Source organism: Sciurus vulgaris, assembly GCF_902686455.1.
Source record: "Sciurus vulgaris genome assembly, chromosome: 15".
Taxonomy (NCBI): domain Eukaryota; kingdom Metazoa; phylum Chordata; class Mammalia; order Rodentia; family Sciuridae; genus Sciurus; species Sciurus vulgaris.
In genome coordinates, this window is record NC_136476.1 from 51,499,990 (window position 1) to 51,527,688 (window position 27,699).

General features: G+C 36.0%; 1 protein-coding gene and 1 pseudogene across 4 annotated transcripts in view; both read left to right on the forward strand.

Annotated features, from left to right (window-relative positions):
- The window catches only part of UBAP1 (ubiquitin associated protein 1), a 58,490-nt gene that overhangs the window by 16,969 nt on the left and 13,822 nt on the right, over positions 1 to 27,699 (forward strand). For all 3 annotated transcript variants that reach the window (XM_079113260.1, XM_079113258.1, XM_079113259.1), the window contains 2 exons: positions 11,439 to 11,479; positions 20,849 to 20,973. In XM_079113260.1, coding sequence (XP_078969386.1) covers positions 11,446 to 11,479; positions 20,849 to 20,973 — 159 coding nt within the window. In that variant the 5' untranslated portion in view covers positions 11,439 to 11,445. The remainder of the gene's footprint in view (positions 1 to 11,438; positions 11,480 to 20,848; positions 20,974 to 27,699) is intronic.
- LOC306644885 (F-actin-capping protein subunit alpha-1-like) lies at positions 975 to 6,503 on the forward strand (annotated as a pseudogene). The gene is made up of 2 exons: positions 975 to 1,000; positions 5,302 to 6,503. The product of its transcript is annotated as an F-actin-capping protein subunit alpha-1-like (transcript).

The window sequence follows — 27,699 nt, forward strand, 5'->3', positions numbered from 1 at the left end:
GTAGTTGCTTTAAAAAGAAGAACCCATAGTCCAAAAGTGCATCTTAACTCTTGGAAAGTACCAATTCCTTTTTCCTTTGAGTGTGTATCCTGCTCTGTTATTTGCTTTCCAGAATAAATCTTGCTAAGGGCCTCGCTAATTTGCTGAGATGGTCCTCCAATTTGTGATTCTTTTATTTCAGCCTCCCAAGTAACTGGGATTATAGGCATGTGCCCTTGTGCCCAGCTACCATTCTTTTAACTAACTAGTCAGCACTTCCCGTTCATATGTTCATTAGTCTCACAGGATTTATAATTTTAGACTATATTTATTGGTAACTACAAGGGATTGTTATTATTTTCATTTTAAGGGGATTATTTTGTCTAGTTGTATTTCCAAATTTATATTAGCCAGAATTTGTTATTAATAATAGATTTAACATGTAATTTCTAAATTATTATAACTTAGAATGATTAGTTTTTAAGCTTATCAGTTAAATTTTCAGAAAATTTGAGAGGAGAGAGCATTAGAATATGAAAAGCCCGTGTGCTAAAGATTAGACACTGTACTAGGTATGTGGAGGATTAAGAGGAGTTTCCCAGAGTTAAGGAAAATCTAGATGGGTCAATAATTTGCCTATCTTTGTATGTACTATTTGTCACTTCTTAAATTTTAGTGAGATGCAACAACTTTAATCAGTTTTTAGTGAACTGTATGAAATGATATTTGTGTTGAGTCACTAATTGGATTTCTTGGTTTTGGTTGTGTAGTGGTCTGTTGTGTCGTCCACACACCACACCTGCCCCGAAAGTACTGAGTATTTAACTCAGTCTGGAACATACAAGGCAAGCACTCTACCACTGACTTATATCACCAACCCTCTTTTAAAATTTTGTTTTGGGACAGGGTCTCACTAAGTTGCCTAGGCTGGCCCTGAACTTTCAGTCCTCTTGCCTGAGCTTCCCAAGAAGCTAGGATTGTATGCATGTGCCATCATGCCCAGCCCTTTTCTTAGTCTTGAGTATGTCTTATAATTAATAACTTGGGTTATTACACCATCTTGACTTTTAAAAATAACCTTAATTTTCTGAGTTTTTTTTATAAGGCATAAGTCTTAGAAAGTTATTTTAGCCCATTAGTTTTCATGTAGTGTGAAAATAGGATCTGTACATTTGGTTAGTTGCATAATGTTACTATACTTTTGATCCATCTGGAATTTATTTTGGTGTGGAGTGTGAGGTGAGTATCCGATTTTACTTTTTTCTAGGTACCTACCCAGTTTTTCTATCACTTAAAGATTTTAAATAATAGCTTTAGTTTATATCAGATTTTCATATTTTAGTAATTCCCGTACCCTTCAACTAAACTCTAATTTATGGGTTTAAGTGATCATCCCACCTCAGACTCCCAAGCAACTGAGACTACCCATGTGTGCTACTGTTCTGTCTGGGAAATGATTCCTCTTCTGACTTTTTTTTTTTTTTTGTGGTGCTGGGAGTCGAACTCATGGCCTTGTGCTTGCAAGGCAAGAACTTTGTCGACTGAGCTATCACCCCAGCCCCTCTTCTGACTTTTTATACCTTTTATTTTTTCCATCTAATATAAAATAAAGATTAAAAGAATTTTGCGTTGTACTGCATATTAAACTCAGGGTCTTCAAGTGCCCCACCATTGAGCTATATCCCCAGTCCTTTTTTTAGATTTTATTTTGAGAGGGTCTTGTTAAGTTGGCCAGGCTGACCTCAAACTTGAGATCCTCCTGCCTTCACTTGTGGAGTAGCTGGGATTATAGGTGTGCACCACTGCTGCCAACTTGTTTCTTATAGTTTTTGTTTTATGAGTGGTGATGTTATGTATTTGGGACAATTCATAACTAACTGTTGGTCCTTCATCATCATGGAATTGTATCCTGCATCATTAATAAAGCAAAACATCTATTATACCTCCATGTAGTCTGTAAGCTAGATTCATTTGTGTTTGTAGGTAGTTTTACTGGTCTAGGAACCACTGATTTATTCTTCTTCCTTTTTTTTTTTTTTTTCCTTAGTTCACTTTATTTGTTTAGTTATACATTTTTCTGTGGGGATGGTATTGGGGATTGAACCCAGGGGTTCTTTACCACTGAGCTACATCCACAGCACTTTTTACTTTTTATTTTGAGACAGGGTCTTCTAAGTTGTTAAGAGCCTTGCTAAGTTGCTGAGGCTGGTCTGGAACTTGGGGTCCTCTTGCCTCAGTTTTCTGAGTCTCTGGTATTACAGTCATGTACCACCACACCTGGCCATTTATATTTCTTTTTTGGTCCTTTTATAGGTACTTTTTTTGTTTGTTTTCTTTGCCCTCTTACTGGTTTTTCACTGTCATTACAAAGTATGTTTGTGTATCCTGATCTGTTGATACATGTATAGATGGGTGCTATCTGTGGAAAACAAATAGCACAAAAGGAAAAATCACAAGCCCAACCTATAATCCCACCAATATGTTTACATAGTTTGTTTCCATATCCTTATAAACATACCCCTCTGTTTTCCAAAATGTCAGGATAGTCTTGTTTCTGCAGGTTAATGATTCAAATTTTCCTTTGTAGTTCTCCATAAAACAGTGGTGCTCAGAAAAGATCTGAATATGCAGTAGTCTGCCTGAATTGAAAGAAGAAATTAATGCATAAAAAGACTTTCCTGAGCCAGATGGGTTGGCATACAGCTGTAATCCTAGTTTTTTAAAGAGTGAGGCAGGAGGATCACAAATGCAAGGCCAACCTGGGTAATTTAGCAAGAATCTGTATCAGAATAAAATTAAAAGGACTGGCGGCACAGTGGTGCATGCCTGTAATCCCAGCAATTTGGGAGGTTGAGACAAAAGGATTGCAAGTTGGAGACCAGCCTCAACAACTGGGTGTGACCTTAAGCAACTTAGCGAGACCCTGTCTCAAAATAAAAAAAATTAAAAGGGCTGGGGATGTAGATTCAGGAGTAAAGTGCCTCTGGGTTCAATACCCAATACCAAAAAACAAATAAATAGTGCTGGGTGGTGTAGCTTAGTGTTATAGTTCTTTCCTAGCATGTGTGAGGCCCTGGGTTCAATCCCTGGTATTAGACAAAAAAAAAAAAAAAAAAAAAAAAAAAAAGAAAAACTCTTCTGGGGTCATTGAGTGTTCCCCAGTAATTAAGTATGAATCAGGATACTGTTGATTTTATTTTTTAGCCTTCTACCTTTAGCCAAATATGCTGATGTTCATTCAGCATCCAGTAATAGAGGGCTTACTTTGGCAAAACAGTTTGTAGAGTGATTGATTATGAAATTTGTATCTAATTTTCAGGTTAGTACTGACTGAATGTAAGGTCTCGTAAACTCTAGTTTTCACACAATCACAGTCTTAATTCACAGTTCTAATACTGTCAATGTTCAAATAAAAATTTAAGCTTTTCGTATAGATATACTAGTTTAGTAGTAGTTGGAGTGCTTGGAGAATGGTTTATTCTTTTGTAAGTTACATTCAGTTCAACTTACATTGAACTCTTACTGTATGACAGGCAGTATGCAAACAAATGTTTTCATTTATGTTTTGTTTTTAATGAGACTTAACAGTTGAGGTTATTTTACATGTGGTAGGAGAAAATGGTTTCCAGTTTCTTAGTTTCAGGGATAAATAACAATAAGAAAAAAATACGGGGAGGTTAACATGGTTGCCAGTTTTTTACTCGTCCATTTAAAAAATGTTACTCTGAGCTAGGTGTGATGGTGCATGCCAGTAATCCCAACAATTCAGGAGGCTCAGACAGGAGTATCACAAGTTCGAGGCCAGTCTTAGTAATTTATTGAGGTCCTAAGCAGCTTAGTGGGATCTTGTCTTTAATTTAATAAAATAGGAGGTCCTGTGGGTGTGACTCAGTGGTTGAGTGCCATTTGAGTTCAATCCAGAACCAAAAAAAAAAAAAAAAAAAGGTAGTGTGTATAGCAAATGGTTGATCATATCAGTTACCTTGAATATTTAGCATTTAATTTGGAAATATGAATTTTTTCCTTCATTATAGAGATCTCAGAAGGGGAAAAAACCTTCTTTTATGAATGTAGTATAGCCTAGTATTTATTAATAGTGATTACACATGTAATTTTTGTCATATGTTTGTTGGTTTGAGTTGTAGGGGTGTTAACTTTGTTTTCCAACTTGAAATGTGATGATTCTCAAAGTCATTTTTCTATAAATTGGATAATTTCTTAGATTAATTTGTATCTTGAGAAATTCCAGATTGCAACTATTATTGTAGAAGTGTGACTGATAGCTTACTGAGATACTGAATTATTGTTTGTATTGGGAAGTTGTTTATAGAGTGTAATTTCATATTATAGTTATTTGATGATATGGGAATAGGAAGAAATAGAAAAATGAGAACATAAAGATGAATTCTTATGGAAGGACCTAGGCCTTGCTAAGGTGTTTGTTTTCATTTTCCTGAACTCCTACTCCAATGTTTATTACCCTACCCTCTTCTATTTAAAATATTTTTAAGTTGTCAGTGAACTTTACTTATTTATTTATATGCAGTGCTGAGAATCAAACCCAGTACCTCACATGTCCTAGGCAAATGCTCTACCACTGAGCTACAATCCCAGCTCTCCCCTACCCTCTTGATCTTTTCCTTTTTTTTTTTTTTTTTGTACTGGGGATTGAACCTAGGGGTTCCTTACCACTAAGCTGCATCTCCAGTTCTTTTTATTTTTTTAAATTTTGAAATAAAATCTAAGTTGCTCAGGGACATGCTGAATTGCTGATGTTGGCTCAAACTTGTAATTGTCCTGCCTCAGCCTCTTGCAAGCCGGGATTACAGACATATGTGCCTTTTCTTTTCTCCATTCGTTAGCCTGTCTCCAGTTCTTTCACTCTCTCTCCTTCTCCTCTCCCTACATTTCTCTTCTTGTTGCCTATTTCCCCATCTTTTTTGTTCTTAGATGTCTGTTATCAGACTTTAAATTAAACTTTAATTATCATGTTTTGTTCCTGTATTATTTGAACTGAAGTGAGACTGAGCTGCAAAAGATAGAGCACTGCTGTTAAGTATGTGGTTCTTTCAAGGATCTCCAACTTTTATTAGTATAAAAAGTTTATGAATTAAGAATATATGTTACTGTTAATTTTGTCTTTATGTTTTCCATTTAAAAAAGGATTAGGGGTGTAGCTTAGCGGTACAGCACTTGTCTAGCATTCATCAAGCTCTGGGTTAGATTTGCTGTATTGCAAAAAAAGGAGACGGTGGCTCTAAATTTGGTAAGCTATGCAAACTGAAGAATAATTAGGTATAATAATAATAATGAAATTTTTAGCGTGTGTAACTGGCAATTGAATCCAGAGCCTCACACATACCAGGGAAGCAACACACTACCATCAAGTGCCCAGGCTTGGTCAGAGCAACCCTAGGTGGCTGACTTTGAGGATCTGGTGTCAGATGAGGAGAAGGTACGTGTAGCTGCTAAATTCATCATTCATGCACCCCCAGGGGATTTTAATGAAGTATTCAATGATGTCCAGCTACTACCCAACAATTACAATCTCCTCAGGGAAGAAGCAGCACATGCATTTGCCCAATATAACATGGACCAGTTCACACCTGTGAAGATAGAAGGATATGAAGATTAGGTCTTAAATTACAGAGCATGGTGACCTGCGTTAATAGCAGATTTTTAGATCCAAGAAACAAAATTTCCTTTAAGTTTGATCGCTTATGGAAAGAAGCAAGTGACCCTCAACCAGAGGAAGTAGATGGAGGTTTGAAGTCTTGGAGAGAATCCTGTAACTGTGCTTTAAGAGCCTATGTGAAAGATCATTATTCCAACGACTTCTGTACTGTTTATCCTTTAAAACTATAGATGCATGTATCAAAAACCACCAGTTTCAGCCTAAATACTTCTGGAATGGTTGTTGAACATCAGAGTGGAAGTTCACTATTATACCACCTAGAGCTCAGGTGGTTAGAGTGCTCAAGATTCAGGTTCACTGTTTTGAAGATGGCAGTGTTCAGTTGGTTAGTCATAAAGATGTACAAGATTTTGTAGCTGTTTCGAATGAAGTCCATACTACCAAGGAGTTTATTATAATCATAGTGCAAAAAACGAACATCAGACTGCAATTAGTGAAAACTACCAAACTATGTCAGACACCACATTCAAAGTCTTGTGCTGGCAGCTTCCAGTTACCCGCACCAAAATTGATGGGAATAAGATACTCAGCTACAAGATTGACAAAGAAATGCAGAATGCTTAAAGGTTGACTGTAGGATTCTTCAGTATGTAGAAAGAAAAAGGATTCAACGTGTGATCATATGATTTATAAACGAGTGATATTTTCCTAGGACTTTCAAAGTTAACAGATTTTTTAGCCTCATGAAATACTGTTGAACCTATAGTATTGACTTCATCTTTTTGTATTCTCTGCCTTGTATTTTTCTGTTATTATGTCTACTTGTAAATCTTTTTTTTTTTTTTTTTTTTCTTCTTCTTCATTTTGTTAATTCTGCTATACTCAGTGTTAGAGATCCATCTATTCTGGAGTTATTTTACTGTTTAAAAAATGTTCCTAGTCATGAAGTCCTGTTACTGATTTAAACAGATAATATGCTCAGTACTTTTACCCCTGTGCTCCAAAGCACTTCTGATATTTCAGTGCTTTTTACCAATCCACCAAAATCCAAGGAGGTACAGCTTGTAGCTAAATGGAAGACACATGGATCCTTCTCCCTCTGACTGCTTTGATTGTCATGTATAGCATCTCATAACTATAGTTTTCAAAAGTTTGGATTGAGGCTTTTCAGGTCCATTTTGGGGGGCAAAGGAAATTTTCTGGAAATTCCATGACAGTCAGCTTCTCTGGGGGAACTCGTTTTTAAATCCAAAGACTTGAACCGCATTCCCTGCACATGGAATCTGTTCGCTTTTTTCATTCCCTCATTGTCTCCTTCCCATTTAGTACTATTGTAGTTACAGACATCTGCATTTTTAGAAGAGTTTTATCCATTTATTATTTTTTTAAAGTATTTTTAAAGTATTTTTTAAGTCAGTAATATGCTGACATATTGTGGATGTGTAGAGTATAAAACTTGAAAAATGCAGATGCTGAAGGAATAATAGTTATCTTGTGCTTTAACATTTTGTGGCAGGATTGTACTATAAGCAAATGAATCAACAACTCTGTAAATCATAAAAACTTAAGATGACCCAAAGTGTAAAGTTAACTTCCAGGCAGTATCTTTCTATTGTAACCTGTTACTTAAGGAAATACTAGTGTTTTCTTCTAAATAGGATTGTAAAACTTGTTCCAGATTACTCCTCCTCAGTCCTACCTGCCAAGAAATCAAGTGTAACTGTAATATAGCAACACTTCCCAAGTATATTGGCAGGTTTGTGTGTGATCTCAGAGTCCACAGGTGACATAGATATGATAGGACTACTGGTAATGGTGGATTCATTTACATTGTTTACACTTCTACGATCAGGCCCTAAGGGAAGGTTAGTATTTTAAAAAACCAAGTACCAAGTAGTGTCTTCTGACCTTTCTCCAAATACATGTTAAACAAGAAGGGTGTTTGTGCTTCAGCTTTGTCTTTGCTTAGTAATACAGTCAATTAAGAGTTTGTTTCCAAGTGAAAGCTGTGTAAGCATTTTTATATTAAAAAATAAAAAAGCTTTGTCTAGTCCTTTTTTTTTTTAATTTTGAAACAGGGTTTTGCTAAATTGCTCAGGTTGGCCTGGAGCTTGTGAGTCTCCTGACTTGGCCTTCTGAGTAGCTGGGATTATGTGTTACCCAGGTTGGGGTCAAATTTGCGGTTTTTGTATCTCAACATCCTGGGCAATTAGGATTACAGTATATTGCCATGCCTTGCTGAAACCTTTACAACAACAGTATTGATATAGTTTATATACAGCTTATCCATTTGAATGTTCCATTCAGTAATGTATAGTATATTTATAGAATTTTAGAACCATCACCACAATCAATTTTAGAATATTTTTATCACCCTAAAAAGAAATTCAGTGTTTGCTTACCATAGATGACTGCATTTTGAAAACTGTTTTAGATTTTCTCTCTTGCTCTTTATTTTTGTGGAACTGGGCATTGAATCTAGAAACTCTCTACCACTGAGCTACATCCCTAGCCCTTTTTAATTTTTTAAAAATTTGAGACAGGGTTATGCTGCTTATGCTTATGCTGACTTGGAATTTGCGATCCTTTTACCTCAACCCCAAGTTGCTGGGATTACAGGTGTCTGTAATCCCATCAACTAATTTCAATACTTACTATTGAGCTACAATAATTAAAACAGTGTGGCAACAGCATAGGAAATCATATAAATCAAATGAAAAAAAGGTCAGAAATAGATCTAGAACAGATCTAGAACAGATCTAGAATAGATCCAGGCCCATCTAGAATTTCTCTATGTCTGCTTGAATTCAGAAGGTATTTTAATACATCAATATAGTATTAATGTTATTTCAAATCTTAATTTTTCAACTCTGTGTGTATATGCATGTACTCAGGATTGAACCCATGAGTGCTTAACCATTGAGCTACATTCCCATCCCTTTTTATTTTTTACTTTGAGACATGGTCTCAGTGAGTTGTTTACGGCCTTGATAAATTTCTAAGACTGATCTGCAATTTGCAATCCTTGGCCTCACCCTCACAAGTTACTGGGATTACAGGCATGTGCCACCACACCGATGGTTTGTAAAACACCAGTCTGAGTCTGGCTTTTTTTTTTTTTTTTTCTTTTTCCTTTTTCTGAGGTACTGGGGATTGAACTCAGGGTCTCACCCATGCTGGTCCACCAACTGAGCTACAGTTGTAGGCCCTCTGTATTTTACTTTCTTGATATAGAGGTTCTGCCTTGTGATGGTGTTTCTATCTGTGGTTCCATGCTTTCTGTTACTAAGCAGTATTTCATCTTATCTCTGTATCACTTCAGTTTATCTTTTTACTGATTTGAAGGACATTTGGCATATTTCCAGTTTTTGGCAAGTACAAATAAATTTGTTGTTATTATTTGTGTGTAGGTTAATTTCCCTTAGGTAACTTGAAGTTATGAGACTTCAGCCATATGATTTTTAATAAGTTTTATAGTTATGTTTGTTTTTTGCATTTAGGTTACTGATTTCTTTTGGGTTAATTTTAAAAAAGTTTTACTGATATAATTAATATACCATAAAATTCACCCAGAGTCTGTCTGATTATATTCACAGAGGTGCAGCCATTCCCACATTCACTTTAAAACATTTTCATCACCACCAAAAGAAACTTTCACCTAAACCATACTCCTTCCATTCCCTAGTTAACTTTTGTTGGTGCAAATTATTTATTGAGGTTTACTTAGTTTTTGCATATGAATGTATGCCACTATTTGTTGAAAAGATTATCCCTTCCTTTTTGAATTGTTTTTTCATCTCTGTTGAAAATCAATTGGCTATGCTTATGCTATTTGTAGGGATCTATTTCTGACCTTTTTTTCATTTGATTTATATGATTTCCTATGCTGTTGCCACAGTTTTAATTATTGTAGCTCAGTAGTAAGTATTGAAATTAGTTGGTGAGTTCTCTAACTTTATTCTTTTTTTTTTTTTTTAAGTTTTTTAGTTGTAGATGAATACAGTACTTTTATTTATTTATTTATTTATTTATTTATTTTTATGTGGTGCGGAGGATCAAACCCAGTACCTCACACATGCCAGGCAAGTGCTCTACCACTGAGCTACAACCACAGCCCCTCCAACTTTACTCTTTTTTAAAAATGTGTCATTATTTTATTTTATTTTTTTTTGCTTTTCTGTGTAAATTTTTTATTATTTCCTTTGCTTTCTTAATGTAAGTTTTAAAGTCAGTTTGTCAATTTCCTGTGTGGATTTTAATTTTTTTATTTGTGTGTGTATGTGTATTTTGTTGTTGCTTGTTGCTGGGGATTCAAACCCTGGACCTGGAGAATGCTAAGTACACATTCTACCACTGAGTTACACTATCACACCCTTTAATTCTGTTTTTAATCACTTTTCACAAGATGGGTGTAATGTACTTTTTTTTTTTTTTACTTACAGTAGAAAATAAAACTGTTTCTGTATGATGTCTCGTAGTATACTGTGATGCAGGCTAGGAGACACCATAACCATAAATTCATGTAGTTAAGCTTAATATTTTTCTTGTTTATGTTTTAGGTAAACTAAAGATATAAACATGTGCTGGGCGTGGTGGTGTGTGCCTGTAATCCCAGCTACTCAGGAGGCAACTTGTGACAACTTGTGACCAGAGGACCCCAAGGTCCAGGCCAGCCTCAAAATGAGAGCCTGTCTCAAAATAAATAAAGAACTTGGGATGTAAGTAAGTGGTAAAGTGTTCCTGGAGTCAATCCCAGTACCACTCCCCCCAAATAAATGAAAGAAAAAAAGGTAGAAACATCATATTATTTTGTATATGCATTAAAGGACTTTGGGTGGTTTTTTTTTTTTTGGTACTGGGGATTGAATCTAGGGGTGCTTTACCACTGTTCTACATCCCTAGTCCTTTTTATTTTGAGACAGGTTCTCTTTGTTACTTAGGATCTTGCTAAGTTGCTAAAGCAGGCCTGGAATTTGGGATCCTCTTGTCTCTGCCTCTGCCTCTTGCGATGCTGGGATTTTAGTTGTGTGCCACTGTGTTTTTATAGGAACAAAGCACAAAAATAATACTGAACTAAATGTCTGGTCTTATAGGAATTTCCTCTTCATTTTTTATTTTTTATTTTTGAATTTTATACAAAGTTAAAATGGTTCAGAAGATTATTTATTGTTCATTCCCCATTTCAAAAATTTCTATCTAAATTATAAATAATAGCTAGTTTTTGCTTAGTGAATACAGTGAGATCTTTTTCTTAGTATTTACATATTAGTCATTTTTAGCAGGAATATATGTGCCCAGTAATTTTTTCATTTTGGTAGTGAGCATATAAATTAATTGGTCAGTGGCTGGTGTACTTTTTCCTCTATTATTTTTTTTTAGCTGTAGACTTAAGAAATATTTAAATTTTCCTTAAAAAACTTATTTTTCCTCCATTTATCTTTTATGGGACTTTAGAGACCCGTTGTCTCGCTCTCTTTCTCTCTTTTTTTTTGGTACCAAGCATTGAACTCAGGGTTGCTTAACCACTGAATCATATTCCCAGCCCTTTTTATGAGACAGGGTCTCCCTAAGTTGTTTAGGGCCTTGCTAATTTGCTGAGGCTGACCTTGAATTTGTGATCCTCCTGCCTCAGCCTCCTGAGTTGCTGGCATGTCAGGCATGTGCCATCATGTTGGGCCTTTTATGGGACTTTGAGAATGAGCTGTGAGGATCATGTCAGTCCTGAAATTGGTCTTCTGGTTTCTTTTTTGTTGTCTTTATTTTCTTATTTGTTTATATTCCCCCAAAGCATCATGTGCCTAAGAAATATTTCCTTGTTTTTCAGGTTCTAAATGGCTTCTAAGAAGTTGGGTGCAGATTTTCATGGTAAGTGGACTATTAAATATCATGGTTTGTTATGATTTGATCAGATAATTTGAAATCACTTAGCATAATTTTCAGTGCTGACCCCTCTTTTTGTCTCTTTAAGTGAAGGTTGAGGAAAATAAAATTGTATAACATTTAACATATACATACCAGGGTCTTCAGATAACTAAAGTATTTCTTCAAATGGATATTTAGATTCTTTCTGGTTATTGTAGTTGAACCTAATAGAGATGAATAATGGGCCTATTTTTGTTGTTTTCAGTGTTTTGAGGTAGTTGCCATTCCCATTCCTTGGTCATAACTTTTCTTCATCTCCCATCTGTTTGTATGAAAAATTTTAATCCTTTAATAATTTGTTTTTATTTTTCCCATTACCCCACAAAAGGAAGTAATATACTAGGAATCACTATTATCACAGTGATATTAATGGTAGTAATTATAATTTTGTACTTGAAACTTATAGTTTCTATATCATCTTTTCCTAAGATATAACCTTCAAAATGTAATTCAATCTTAATACTTTATTAGCTGCATTTGGGGTAAATTGGGGCGTCTAAGAATGATTAAGTTAGACTATCTTTTTATACAGTAGAAGAATTATACGCTAGAAATATCCAGACAACACAAATTGTTTTAAAGCTGATCTTCATTCTAAAAATGGTATCACAGTGTTATAGGAATGATTTACAAGACTGTCCAGCAACATGCGTTAGTATGTTTTTCTGAGCTAAAAAGCAGTTGCTTGATAGTAATTACTCAACTAAGTCAGGATGATGCAGCAGTCATTGTAGGTTTTTTTTTTTGTTTTTTTTTTTTTAATTGTACCTGGGATTGACTCAGGTGATCTTAACCACTGAGCGACATCACTAGTTCTTTTTCTATTTTATTTAGAGACAGGGTCTTGATAAGTTGCTGAGGGCATCACTAAGTTGCTGAGGCTGGCTTTGAACTTTCCATCCTCCTGCCTCAGCCTCCCAAACTGCTGGGATTACAGGTGTGTGTCACTGTGCCCAGCAGTCATTGTGGTTTTAACTTGCTTGTATATTTTATACAACAGCTTTAAAAGTTTGAATTGCCATTATTCATATACCAATATACATAACTTGCATACATTTTATTAAATCTTTATGGAGTTAAGTTACCCAACCTCTGAAATTAGCAGCAAGTCTGGCACCAGATCTTCCTGTTAAGCTATCTCCTATTGTTTAAGGTTCATTGTAAGGCCATTTCACATATTCAAATGATAATAAAGAGGCACATCTGAAGTTGCCTGTGGATCACTTTTTCAAAGGAAAAGGAGAGGACAGAGCCAAGAACAGAGGAAAGGACTAGAGAGAAAATTGCAGAAATGAAAACTCTAAACTACAATCTTATTTCAAAAGATAAACTTTCAATCCTTGGAAACTTCTTTTTGATTAGAGTGAAAATCAGTTGGATCCCAGGTTATGTGTGCTATCTAAACAATCCAGAGAAAAAATTAAAATTCTGAAGACAGCCGGATAACAACATTTTTTTACAAAAGAATTTTCTGTCTCCTTAAATTCCTAACCATAGTTTAAATGAAATCCTCAACCTGAATAAAATTTGGAAGAAAAGATTATCTCTTTTTCTCTTAAGTTTCTTCTGTTTCTATAGGGCTTTGCTTGTTGAGCTCTTGGTTTAATTTCAGTGACTTTAGTCGGGTTTTTTTTTTTTTTTTTTTTTTTTTTTTTGGTACTGGGGATTGAACTCAGGAGCGCTTTTACCACTGAGCTGCATCCCCAGCCCTTTTCATTTTTATTTTGAGCTGGGGTCTCACTAAGTTGCTTATGGCCTTGCTAAGTTGCCGAGCTAGCCTTGAACTTGTGATCCTTCTGCCTCAGCCTTCTCAGTTGCTGCAATTATAGGCATGCACCACCTTGCCTGACTGGTTTGGGTTTTTACAGTAAAAGAAATATATTTTTAAGTATCAGGTAGTTTAAGGAATAGAAATTAAAGAGAATAGGTGAAGAATTTTTTTCTAGCAATTTTCTAGGCAAATGAGTACAGGAAATCAAGTTCAGAATAGTTTTACAAGAACTGAAATGTGAGAACCGGGAAACTAAGGCTATTTCCTTTTCTTGGGAAACGGTTTAGTTTTTTCACACTGCTTTTTTCTGTGACTGCTACATTTTTATTCTTCTGTTAATAGACTTGGATTCTTGCCTACTTGTGTAGACAGGGCCAAAAATGGCCATTAAAGTTAGGGTGTCACATGCCATTTGATCTTTTAGTTTAAGTGTCTAGTATCACAGAGCTAGAGTGTCTGTATCTCACAATCCTCCTGCTTCAGTAGCTGGGATTATTAGGTGCTTACCACCAAGCCCAGTTGTTGTAGAGTGTTTAAAAAGTAGATTGATCTTTAATTGCTTCATAGTTTAATGTGGAGAAGTTGGCCATCATCCTAATAATTTTTCTAGTAATGTATCATCCCTCCTACCCATTGTACGTGTTTTTTCCCCATTTATCTTTTGTTTTCAACATTTCCTCTGTTCGACTTTCTGTATATTTATTCTACTTGGGTTTAACTTGGATCTGCATGGTTGATGTCTTTTTATTACTTTTGGAAAATTCTCATTCTCCTCACATTTCTTCTTTTTTTTTTTTTTAATATATTTTTTAGTTGTAGGTGGACACAACACCTCCATTTTATTTTTATGTGGTGCTGAGGTTCAAACCCAGGACTTCACGCATGCCAGGCGAGCACTCCACCACTGAGCCACAACCCCAACCCCTCTTCTCATATTTCTTATGCCCCATTTTCTCTTCGAGACTTCAGTCACCTATGCATTAGGTTGTTTGGTATTGTTCCAGATGTGTCTTAGCACTCTGTTTTTTTTTTTTTAACTTTTATTTTCTCTGAGGTTCCTTTTGGTTGTCCTTTTGACCTGACTTCACATCTACTGAGTCCTCTGGTAGGTCTTGTCTTCTTGAATAGCATAATTTATGAGCCATTAACATTTTTCATCTCTGATTCTGCATTTTTCACTTTTAGCTTTTCCATATATCTCTTTACATTGCCATCTCTGCCTGGCATTCCCCATCTGCTCACACATGATTATCTTTTCCATTAGATTCTTTAACATATTTATTATATTAATTTTAAGATTCTTGTATGAAAATTATAGTACTTGGCTTCTGTGGGTTTGGGAGTGATGCCTGTTTCCTCTCTTGATGATGGATTACATTTTTCTTGCCTATTTTTCTTAGACTTTTTGAATAAATACCAGACAATATGTTAAAAAGCTGATTTTATGGGTCATTTGGCTTGTTTTGTTGTTAGGGTATAATATTTTCTTGTGACTTCACATCTGATAATAGATATCTTAATGTTTTATAATTTTGCAAGTTTTACCTGACTTATGGTTTTAAAATAGTGATGATTAGTCATGAAATTAGTTTTTTTAAAATTTATTTTTATTGTAAACAAATGGGATACATCTTGTTATGAAATTAGTTTTCCACTTAATTTTAGGTTTGATCTGATGTAGTCTTCTTTTTCAAAAACTTTTCTCTGTATCCCTTCATAATAAAATCTGAATTTAAACAATCCAGTTGCTTTCCTCTAGTGGGAATCCCTCCCTACTGCAATTGTACCTTTTTTTTTTTCCCCCCAGAAAAAACATGCAAGAGAGAGGGTCATGAACATACCAGTAAATTAGAAAGAAAACAGAACCAAGTCCTCCCAGAATTTATCCTGAGTCATTACACAGTTAGCCCAGTCTCCTTCACCATAGCATAATGCAAAGGTATGTGCAGAACCTGGCTTCAAGAAACTGCCACAGCAATCAGATATGCACTTGCTTTTTTTTTTTTTTTTTTTTTTTAAATTTATTTTTATTGTAAACAAATGGGATACATGTTGTTTCTGTTTGTACATGGAGTAACAGCATACCATTTGCGTAATCATACGTTTACATAGGGTAATGATGTTTGATTCATTCTGTTATTTTTTTCCTCCCCCCACCCCTCCCACCCCTCTTTTCCCTCTATACAGTCCCTCCTTCCTCCATTCTTGCCCCTCTCCAACCCCCCATTATGTGTCATCATCCGTTTATCAGCGAGATCATTCTTCCTTTGGTTTTTTGAGATTGGCTTATCTCACTTAGCATGATATTCTCCAATTTCATCCATTTGCCTGCAAATGCCATAATTTTATTATTCTTTATAGCTGAGTAATATTCCATTGTATATATATATACCACAGTTTCTTTATCCATTCATCAATTGAAGGACATCTAGGTTGGTTCCACAATCTGACTATTGTGAATTAAGCAGCTATGAACATTGATGTGGCTGCATCTCTGTAGTATGCTGATTTTAAGTCCTTTGGGTATAGGCTGAGGAATGGGATAGCTGGGTCAAATGGTGAGTCCATTCCAAGTTTTCTAAGGAATCTCCACACTGCTTTTCAGAGTGGCTGCACTAATTTGCAGCCTTACCAACTTGCTTCCTTTTTTAAAATTGAACTTGGGAAAATAGGTTCCGCTATTTAAGGAAGAGTTTCCCAGAAATAGGGAATGAAACTAAAAGGTCTTTGGGGTGAGTCACAAAATTGTTAGCTACGTTGCTTAATTCTGTGAGCCATGTAGCTATTGAGTTTTTATTGAATTTGTTTGAAAAAATAAAATGTATTTAGAAAGGAAGTTGATAACTTTTAAGTAGATATCCTCATGTGTTGAATAAAAATGGATAATTCCTAAAACATAGTTGGTTACCTTTGGGAAAAAGTTTTTTGCAATCCTCACAGCAGCATCATTAATAGTACTTATGGTGGTCTCCATTTTTCAAAAGATTTTGTGTTTGCTCTCATGTCTTTATGTAACTTTTTGCCCTTTATCCCTACCACTTTTTCCTAGTAACCACACAGTTTGCTCATTCTCTGTTAACCAACCTTTTAAAAGGGCTAAATAAGACCTTGGTTTAGGGGATATGCCAAGTCACCCTGGCATTAGCTTTGTTAGTGAAAGGAAACCGCTTTTTATTTTTATTTATTTATTTATTTATTTATTTATTTATTTATTTATTTATTTATTTATTTATTTGGTACTGGGTATTGAACCCTGGGGTGCTCTACCACTGAACCACACCCCCAGACCTCTTTTTTATGTTTTATTTTGAGACAGTGTTTGCTAAGTCACTGAGGCTGTCTTTAAACTCTTGATCCTCCTTCCTCAGTATCCCATACTACGAGGATTACAGGCATGCACCACAGTGCCTGACTCCCAGTCCCTTTAAAAATTTTAAAAAATTTTGAGACATGGTCTCATTAAGTTGCTCAGGGCCATACTAAATTGCTGAGGTTGGTTGTTAAACTCGTGATTCTTCCCTCCCAGCCTCCCACGTTGCTGGGATTACAAATGTGTGTCACTGTGCTGGGTGGAAACTGCTTTTAAAAGCCGGTATTTGTAATTGGTACTAACAAATGGAAGCAGCAGTTGTTTAAAGGTGTTCTATCTAATCTTCTCTGTACCTAACCCTAGGCCTAGTTGCATTTATAGACTGAGTCTGTCAGTGTATTTCACCACACGTGTGTAATAGTTTCCTAGCTGAAAGGTAGGTGAGGAAATGGAATACCTTTCTTGGAAGGACACATTTGGTTTAGATAATCTTTAGCCCAGTACCATTTGTAGATAGCCTCCCACTTTCTCCAGTCAGCTCTTAGCACCAAACTGCAATAGAACTATTCATTTAAGAAAATTTAGTTAGTATTAATGTGGATATTTTTCCTCCCTCCCTTGTTTTCTTTCTTTTTGTGGTATTAGAGACTGAACCCATGGGTGATTTACCACTGAGCTACATCTCCTGTTCTTTTCATTGTGTGTTTTGAGACAGGGTCTTGCTAAGTTCCTGAGGCTGGCTTTGACCTTATGATCCTCCTGTCTCAGCCTCTTGAGTCCCTGAGATCTTAGGCATGTACCACCCCACCGACTTAATTAACCTATTTAAATGAATCTTTTTATTCAGCAAGAAGACTTAATATTTTGATTGCTAACTTGGCTGTACATCTCTTCAGTGATTCTTAGGCAATGGTAAAAGTTCTAGCCTGGTTTCCATTTTATCAGAGTACCAGCCATAGTAACATGTGAGCATCTGTTTTTACAGAAAACAGATAAAAAGTTTTGAAAGTCGATTCTTGTGTTTTGCTTTTCATCTTTTTCTTACAGGCCATTTTATGAGTCTGGGTTTACATGTTGTAACGGGTAGTTTTCTTGGCAGCTGTGAAGGCATCTGACTTTTTTTTTTTTTTTGGGTGGTGTTAGGACAGGCACCTGGTACATTTTTGTTTCTTTGTCTAGAATCTTAGATATGTATCTCCTATGAGTGTTCTGTTAAAAAAAACCAAAAAACATTTTTTATGATTGACTTTATAATTTTGGGTAAATTATTTTGAATTTTAATAAATATCAATCATATATAAGTTGGGGTAGGGGTTAGAGTTGAATACAAAAGAAGTATAAAACCAGGTCTTCTTCATTTTTTCTCTTTTGAACAAATCTCAACTGCTAGGCATTATGGTGTGTTTGGGAGATGCAGACATGAAACATTTCTACACTGTTAGCTCAAATTCATGCTTAGAGTCTCTAGGGAAAGAATAAGGAAATAAACTTTTTATTTCTATTTTTCTGTGTTGGGAATCCAAACCAGAGTCTCTTGCTTCTAGATAAGCAGTCTACCACTGAACTATACCCCCAGCTCTAGGAAACAGCTTACTAAACAATACATAGTGGTAAGTCCTGAAATGGTGGTATAAAAAAACTGTTCTGGGGCTGGAGTTGTAGCTCAGTGGTAGAGCGCTTGCCTAGCACATATGAGGCACTGAGTTTGATCCTTGGCACCACATAAAAATAAATAAATAAAACAAAGGTATTGTGTCTATCTACAATTAAAAAAATTTGTAAAAACTGTGTTCTGAGATTGAGAGTTGTTCTTGAGTTTATTCTTAAAGTAGTATAAATAATTTCCTTTTGTAAATTAAATTAGCAATGAGATAGTCATTGCTAGTTTTAAAAAAAAAAAAAAACACCTGTTAAAGAATGGCTACATTTGGAAAATTTCTTAGAGGGTTAATAATTTTGATTATACCACAGAAAAATTATTAAATTGAACGCAGTTTTGGATTTAATTTGCTAGTTATGTGAAGTAGAGTTTTCAGCATTGCTGGGATTGAACCCAGAGGTGCTCTGCCACTGAGCCACACCCCCATTTCCCCAGTCCTTTTTTTTTGGTAGAACAGCAGGGTATTGCTAAGTTGCAGAGGCTGACCATGAACTTGCAGTTCTCCTGCCTCAGCCTCTTGAGTAGCTGGGATTACAGCTGTGCACCACCATGCCTGACACGTTCAAATGTTTTAATTTGGATTAGAAGTTAGATAGGAGAGAGAGAATTCCCCTCAAGCAGGAGAACAAGGCCTTCTTCCTGGTAAAAAGGGTATTGGGTTTATTGGAAGAATACATACCTCAGGGAATGGGAACAATGACATGATATCCAGTATATTCTGACCTTGATAAATCTTGAGATCTACATAGTTTTTAGAATGAAAGATTTCTCAATGGAAGGAAGAGTAATTGCTTTATTCTGTGTTCATCAATACTCAAGAAAATATGGTTGTGTAAGACTCACAGATAAGCCTTTTTTTAAAAAACTAGATGCTAATACTGAAAAAGTAAAATTTATTTTATTAACTGTTTTATTGTCCATGTTGACTCTGCCAGTGCACCGGTCTCTCAGAATTGGTTCAGAAAAGAAATCATGGCTCAAGTCAGAGTGTATAGAAACACTCCCTTTTGTTCTGACCCTGTAAGTTGGTGATCATGTCCTGATCTTTCTGTATTGTTCAGCTATGATAGGCACAGAACCATTAGGGGATTGAAGCAGTTTAGTTGTATATTGTATATGTCTCCAGATAATTCTGTTTAGATTCCCATGATCTTGTCTGGTTATATCTTCTTTCTTTCTTTCTTTCTTTCTTTCTTTCTTTCTTTCTTTCTTTCTTTCTTTCTTTCTTTCTTTCTTTCTTTCTTTCTTTCTTTCCTTTTTTTTTTTTTTGGTGTGTGTGGGGTGGGTACTGGGGATTAAAGTGAGGGGTGCTTAACCCTGGAGCCACATCCCCAGCCCTTTTTATTTTTTTAATTTTGAGACAGGGTTTTGCTAAATTGCTGAGGCTGGCCTCAAACTTGTGATCCTCCTGCCTCAGCCTCCCAAGTTGCTGGAATTACAGGAATGTGTCACCATGCCCAACCTCCCTTTTTCTTATAAGTGTTGTACTGCTGAAATATTTCCCCATTTGGGGAGGTTCAGTGGTAGAATTTGTACTTAGCATGTGTGAGGCCCTGGGTTTGATTCCCAGCATCATAAAAACAAATGAACAAAAATAAAAACCCAGATTGTTCTAAAATGTAGTAGGATTTTTTTTAATCTAGGTTAACTTTTTGTATTATTTAAAAAATAATTCTATGTACAGCTACAATGCACCAATTAAAAAATACAGAAAAGAGTGATTCTAAAGTAGAGAACTATAAATCAAAGAGGTTCTTTTGTGTAGTGTCTGTCATAAATTCAGCAGTATTTATTAAACGTGTCTGGCAGTGCTATAAGTTTGAGAATATAACCTTGGATAAGGTAGACTTAAATTAACTTGCCTGAGGAGCTTACTTTGCATTAGATAAGACAGACAATAATAAAAAGTCAATTATTTAATGTTATAAAGTAATATAAGTGCTATGGGGGGGAGTTAGATTTAATATATATGAATGCTATAATGAAGATGAGTTAGTAATTTTAAGTAGGGGTCAGGGCAAACCTCACTGGGAAGATAACATTTGGACAAAAACTTGATGGAAGTGAAGGAGTGAATCATGTAAATATCTGAGGGAAGAGCATTCTAGATAGAGGGAATAGCCAGTACAGGATTTTTGAGGCTGATTGAGCCTGTCATTGTTGGGGACAGAGCTGGAGGAGTAGCTCAGTGATAGAGCACTTGCCTACCATGTGAGAGGCCCTGGGTTCAATCCCTAGAACTGCAAGGAAAAAAAATCATTGAGAACAGAGAGCTCATGACTTAGTGCAGTGAACTAGAAGTTGACTGCTTGGGATATGAAGGCACAACAGTTGTGGGGTGTGGGGAGACCTTTTAGGCTGCTCTGAGTACTTTGGCTTTTACACTAAGTAGAATTGAAAATAAACCTTAACAAGATTAAGTAGTCTGATGTTGGATTTCCTTCTCAGATCTAGGTTCAGGAGAAGGTAAGCAGTTGGAGAAGGAACTTCTGTAACTCCTAGCCTTAAGATTATAGGAAAACAAATAATAAAGTTCTTTACTGATATTTTCTACTTTATTTTTGATTATAGGGACTTTCAGTTACCTTGATGATGTCCCATTTAAGATAGGAGACAAATTCAAAACACCAGCTAAAGTTGGGCTACCTATTGGCTTCTCCTTGCCTGATTGTTTGCAGGTTGTCAGAGAAGTACAGGTAAGTGGTGTTTTTCAGTTAAAGTTTAGTGCATTTAAAAGTTTAAAGGATAAGAATTTGATGTATAGTGAAATGGAAACAAAAACCCCACTCTTACATTTCTTATGTGTATTTCTTATAACTCCTGTTAATTTCCTGGCTCACATCATTACAGACATACTTCCATTTATGTTTTGTACACAAATATACCCAGAGATTTTTTGTTCATTTCTGAGACTGTGTATTTCTGGGGCTCTGTGCCTTGCACAAAACAAATCCTCATTTGCCCATCTGACTTGTTTATTTGCCTCTTTTTTTCACATTATCTTCTTAGTTACTGAAGTTAGGTAATAATTTTCTTTTGTTTGTCTTATACTCCATTTCAGCCCTGCCTTATTTTTCACCTGCACTTTTGCAGTAGCCTCTTTAAGTGACCTCTGTCAGCATTTTGCTTTTATTTTCCATGTTTCTAGAATAATAATCTTTTTTCATCTATATTTTAAGAAAAATTTTTTAGATGTTGATAGACCTTTATTTTATTCATTTATTTGTATCTGGTACTGAGAATTGAACCCAGTGCCTCACGCATGCTAGGCAAACACTCTACCAATGAACCACAACCTCAGCCCCTTCTACACTTTTTGTTGGTGCATTATAGTTGTACAGACTAATGGAATTTGTTGTTACCTATTCATGCATGCATACAACACACAATATAACAATATAATTTGACCAATATCACTCCCAGCACTTCTCTGATCCCTCCCCATCTCCTACCCTAGAATCCTATTAAGTTGTAAATTGTCATACCTCTCTTCAAAACACTTAATTTTTAATAGTTTTAGTGATTCATCAATCATTATTGAATCAAGTGTGGACATAAGGTTATGACAAAGCACTTTAGCCCAATCCTGGGTGTTCCCTCCAAGCCAGGTTACCAGCAGTTTATTGAACACACATTGTATGTTACTCTGCTTTTCTCTGTAAGCTCCTATATCTATGGGAAATATTCTTCTCTTACTGTACTTAACACTCTCTGTTGAGATCTATTCATTCTTTTACACTGTGCTTAAATGCCATCTCCTCAAGGGCTCCTTTCTCAACCCTCTCATCTTTAAAGCTCAGTTACAGATAAAGGAACTGAGTTACTTCTTGAAAGCAGCAGATAGCTACATGTAACTTCCTTTCTTTAGTAAACATTTATTCAGTGTCTGCTTTTGAGAAGTATTCTACTAGTACTGAGGATAGAGATAAATGCCTTAATCACTGTCTTCAAGTTGCTCATAGTTTTTCACGTAGAAAACAGTGAAGTAAGGATGGTACTCAAAGCACTTCATTTTGTGACTTAAAAATTTTTAAAAAACTTTTTGGAAAAGATGTTTTGTTTCTGGGGGATTCACTAAGTCATCACCATGTTACTTTAGAAAGTATTCTGTTTTCCATAGTCTATATACTATGAGTAATTATAGTAGGAGGACTTCAGTTACGTTTTCTCTTTTTGCACTATTGAGGATTGAACCCAGGACACACTACCACTGTATATTCCCACCTCGTATTATATTTTATTTTGAGACAGGGTTTATTAAATTGCCTAGGCTGGCCTCCTAATTTCTGATTATTTTGCCTCAGTATCCGGGATTAAAGGATATAATGTGTATGCAACCATGCCCAACTTTAGTTTTTGTTTTGGGGACTGAACCTAGAGGCACTTTACCACCGAGCTACATCCTAGTCCTTTTATTCTTTATTTTGAAACAATGTCTCACTAATTTGGTGAGGGCCTTGCTTAGATGCTGAGACTGTCCTTGAACTTGGGATTCTTTTCCTCCAGCCTCTTCACTGGGATTGTAAGCCTGAGACACCACATCTGCTTCAGTTACTTTTTTTTTTTTTTGGTGGTGCTGGGGATCGAACCCAGGGCCTTGAGTATGCAAGGCAAGCACTCTACCAACTGAGCTATCTCCCCCGGTTACTTTTTTAAATAGCTTTGTTCAGATATAGTTCACAGACCATGAAATTCATCCTTTAAAACTGTGTGGTTAAGTGGTATATTCAGAGTTGTGTAAGCATCATTGCTATCTAATTCTAGAACATTTTCATTTCACTAAAAAGAGATCCATGCTGCATGTGGTGGTCTATGCCTGTAATCTCAGTGACTCAGTAGATTTATAATCCTCCTGCCTCAGTTTCATTTAATATCATATTTTCAGGGTTTATCCATTTGTATGAATGAAGTAGTATTAGTTAATTCATTTTAATAAGCCAAATCATATTCTCTTTCATTCATCACTTGATGGACACATCTTAGTAGTTTTTACTCTTATGAATAATGCTGTTATGAACATTTGTATACAGGTTATTCTATGGAATATGTCTTCAATTCTTTTGGTTATATGCATAGGAGTGGAATTACTGGGTCCTGTGGTAACTCTGTGTTTAACATTTGAAAAATTGCCAGACTATTTTCCAAAGGCTTACTGTCCTATATTATATCCCCACCAACACTATAGAAGGGTTCTGGTTTCTCCACATCCCAGCCAAGTTTTGTCACTAATTTTTTTTTTTTGCAAAGCCGAGGATTAAACCCAGTACCTTATCCATGGTAGTCTAGTGCTGTACCACTTAGCTACATCCCCAGCCCTTAACATTTTTTCCCCTCAGTCCTGGGGATTCAGCCAGGGGTACTAGATATCACTGAGCAACATCCCCAGCCCTATTTATTTTTTGGTACAGGGTCTTACTAAATTGCCAAGACTGCCCTTGAATTTGCGATTCTCCACCTCTCAGCCTCCTGAGTCACTGGGATTATAGGCATGTACCACCATGCCTGGGGTCTTTTGATTATATATACATCTTTATCTTTGTCAGTGTGATGTTATCTTTTCATTGTGGTTTTGACTTGCATTTCCCTAAAGACTGATGTTTAACATCTTATTGTAATTTTGAATATGGAATTGATGTTCCTTTGTGTATGAAGAAGACTTTATTCGACCAGAAGATAGCTCTACCTTAAAAAAATTTTTCCTTGTTCATTTGCCTAATAATTTTTTATTGGTATCATAGAGAGTCATTAAGAACCTCTCTACGTGTATACAATACTATTAGCAATATGATTTTCAAATAACCTCTAGGACTGGGGATGTAGCTCAGTTGTAGAATGTGTGTTCTGCAAGCATGAGGCCCTGGGTTTGATCTCTGGCACCACAAGAAAAAAGTGGAGGAGGGGAGACAAAAGAGTTTTAAAAAATATACAACAAACCAAAAGATAAGATAATTTTTGCCAGATGCAGTGATACATGCCTCTAGTCCTGACTGGTTGTGGGTGGGGGGTGGGGTTTGAGGCAAGAGGATTGCTAGAGCCTTAGAATTTTTTTTGTGTGTGGGGATTGAACACAGGGGAACTCTACCACTGAGCTTCAAATCCCATCCTTTTTTAAAATTTTATTTTGAGTCAGGGTCTTGCCAAGTTGCTGAGGCTGGCCTCAAACACCTCTATCTTGTTTCTGATATTATTCACTGCTGCATTGATGAATTCAGAAAACTTGTTTTGAGCTGGGTGCAGTGGCGAATGCCTATAATCCCGGCGACTAAGGAGGCTGAGGCAAGAGGATTGTAAGTTCAAACCCAGCCTCAGCAACTTAGCAAGGCCCTAAGCAACTTGGTAAGACCCTGTCTCAAAATAAAAAATAAAAATGGGTTGGGGATGTGCTCCTGGTTTCAAATCCCTGGTACCCCCCGCCCCCCCAAAAAAAAAAAAAAATCCAAACTTGTTTTGAATCACAAATTGTTACCATTTTAGGTTTTGCTGGGCATTTCTTATTTGATCATTTTGATACACTGATAAATGCATGGTATTATGCTCATAACACCCACTAATAACCAAAGACATCAAGGCTTTTTTGGTCCCTATTCCTTGTAGGCCATTTGAAATTTATTTGTTTCCTGATTGTACAAAGTACCTTTTAAACTTTGATTGCATGGGATTTGTTTGTGGTAGTGGTGCTGGTTCCCTTCCTACCTAGAGAATAGTCAGACCTGGCGCCCTAGCTAGATGGCTTGAAACGTCCTATGACTTCATCACAGTTGTTGTTGCATTGAAACACAAACTCAAATTTTCAGTTAAAATTCCATTGAAATGAGCCAGTAAAACATGCAGCTCTTGCATCTAGGGTCCATAAAGATTCTGTTGAATATGTGGTGGCTGCCATAGTAGTGTGGGGGTAGCCATATGTGTTATGGTTTATAACAGTCTCTGCTGTCACTTACACATGGGCTGGAATTGTCATGTATTAACTGTATAATTTTATGTAAATTTCTTTAACTCTTCATGGCTCCATTTCCTCATCTGGAAAATTGCGATAACTAGCTTTTATGGTTATTGCAAGGATTAAATAACATACTTAGTTCCCTGTCTTAGCCTGTTTTGTTTTTCTGTAACAAAATACTCAAGGATGGGTGGGTTTTTTAATATAGAAGTTTATTTATCTCAGAGTTTTGAAGGTTGACAGTCCAGGATTGGGTGGCTCCATCTGTTTAACCCCTGGTAAAGGCCTTCTGGTTACATTTTAGTGGTAATGGAGAAGTGTAAAGGGAACCAGCAGTGTGTGCAAAAGGGGCACATGTATGAGGAAGGAGAGATTACACAGGAAGCAAGAATGATTCAGCACAGCAATAGAGTCTTTGAAAACAGCCAGCTCTCAGGAAATCCTGAAAGATTGAGAAATCTTCCTGAAAGAAAAGCATTAATCCCTTTTGAAGTCATAATCACCTCCTACTAGGTTCCACTTCTTAATTGTTTCAGTACTTCAACATTGACACACTAGGGATCAAGACTTCAGCACATTAACCCCTGAGGGACAAACCACATTTATACTGTAGCATCCTCCTTAATCTAAGAAAGATGTTTTCTAAACCCCCAGAAGATGCTTGAACCTAAGATAATACTGAGTTCTATATAAAGTACTCTAGTGCCAAAACAGTGGAGTTGATTACCAAGATAATTACTAAGTGACTAATTGGTGGGTATCATATACAGTGTAGATATGCTGGGCAAAATGACAATTCATGTCCCAGGAGGACTGAGTGAGGGAATGTGCCATATTTCATTGTGCTACCCAGAACAGCACACAGTTTGAAATGTATGATTTATCTATATCTGGAATTTGCCATTTAATATTTTTGGACTGTAGTTTATTAAAAGTAACTAAAACTACAAAAAGGCAAACTGCAGAAACTGTAAGATTGTAATGCATTTATAATGCTTACTGTTTCCTGGTACTCCATAAATGCTAGAATCTTTATTACTGTATTCTCAAACAATGTTCTTATTTTGCTTTTTTAAAATCCTGATTATGTTTTCCTCTGTGTTCCATATATTCTACATTACTTTGGTAATTAAAAAACAAATTCCCAGTGAAGATTTGCTAGAAAAGGAAAGACATTTACAATTATTCTTCGAGTTAAACTTCAGAGTACTGTGTTTATAGGCAGAGGTAAATTGATTATAGCCAGTTTTTATTAGAGGAAACATTGCAAAATTGGGTTTCCTCCAGATGGATGCAGCAGAATCTTTGCAGAATCTTTGCCCAATGCTCTTTTCTCATTATTCCATAACTAATAGAAATGAAGCACAGTGATCCCCCATGTCTTTCTGGGGCACAACACCTGGTTCAGGGATTCAAATTAGCCTCTTGACATGTGCATTTCTAGGCTTCTTTTGTGTTATTTGAAGCTGAAAGGGTTGGGGATGGCCAGAGCTCATTAGGTTTCTTCTAGTCTGAAATGCTTGTCTTAGCATGCTTTCCTTTGTTCTTCTCCTATTATATCTTTCATGTGTCTCCAACCTTAAAAGATTTTGTTTTCTTCTGCTCTGTGTGAATTTTGCTTTATATAATAGTATATTTCTTTTAAGTGTGTAAATGAAATTTTTAAAAATTGAGCTTTACTTTAAGATCTTGTTAAGGAACTATGAAGCAGATTTCCTTTTCAGTTTGTTTCTGTATAATCAATCTGAGTACGTGTAGTCTTGCTCTTCCAGCCACTTTCTTACCTTTCTTCAAACCCTTCCCATCTTTCCCCTAGAGCTTCATGAATGTATGCTCTACCACTGAGTCTACCCCCAGGCTATTATCTAGAGTTCTTACACTTTCTGGTTTTTTGTTTCGTTTTGTTTTGTTTTTGTTTTCTCAGGTGCTAGGGACTGAACCCATGGACTTGCTCTGCTAGGCAAGTGCTCTACCACTGAGCTATAACCCCAGCCCTCTGGATTCTTAAAGAAAATTTCCTGCATTTTGAGTATAACTTGTTCATTATAATCTGATGGTGGTTTAAGAGAATAGAATTGTCATACTGCCTGGGTTCAAATCCAGACTTCAACACTTAACCAGCTTTATGACCTTAAGCATAGCCCCTTTAAGAAAGGGGTAACAATAATTAGTTAAGAAAATCTAGAGAGTTGATACATAGAGTGCTTAGAATCATGTATGCCACTGTGTTCTTAAATATTAGAAGGCATTACTGATAATGGGATCTATTTAGGATATTGTGCTAGATAGTTAGAGACCCAAAGAGGGTCTGTAGCTAGATTGCTGCCCATAGGAGACTTGTGATATTGTTGGGTGTTCGGGATTACAGATTAAAGCTACATGTAGTCACATGTTCTCCAAATCAGATGACTGATGGAGATAAATGTTATAAGATTCTAGAATAAAAATGGGCCACCAGGCAAGTTTCACAGAGGAGGTGACT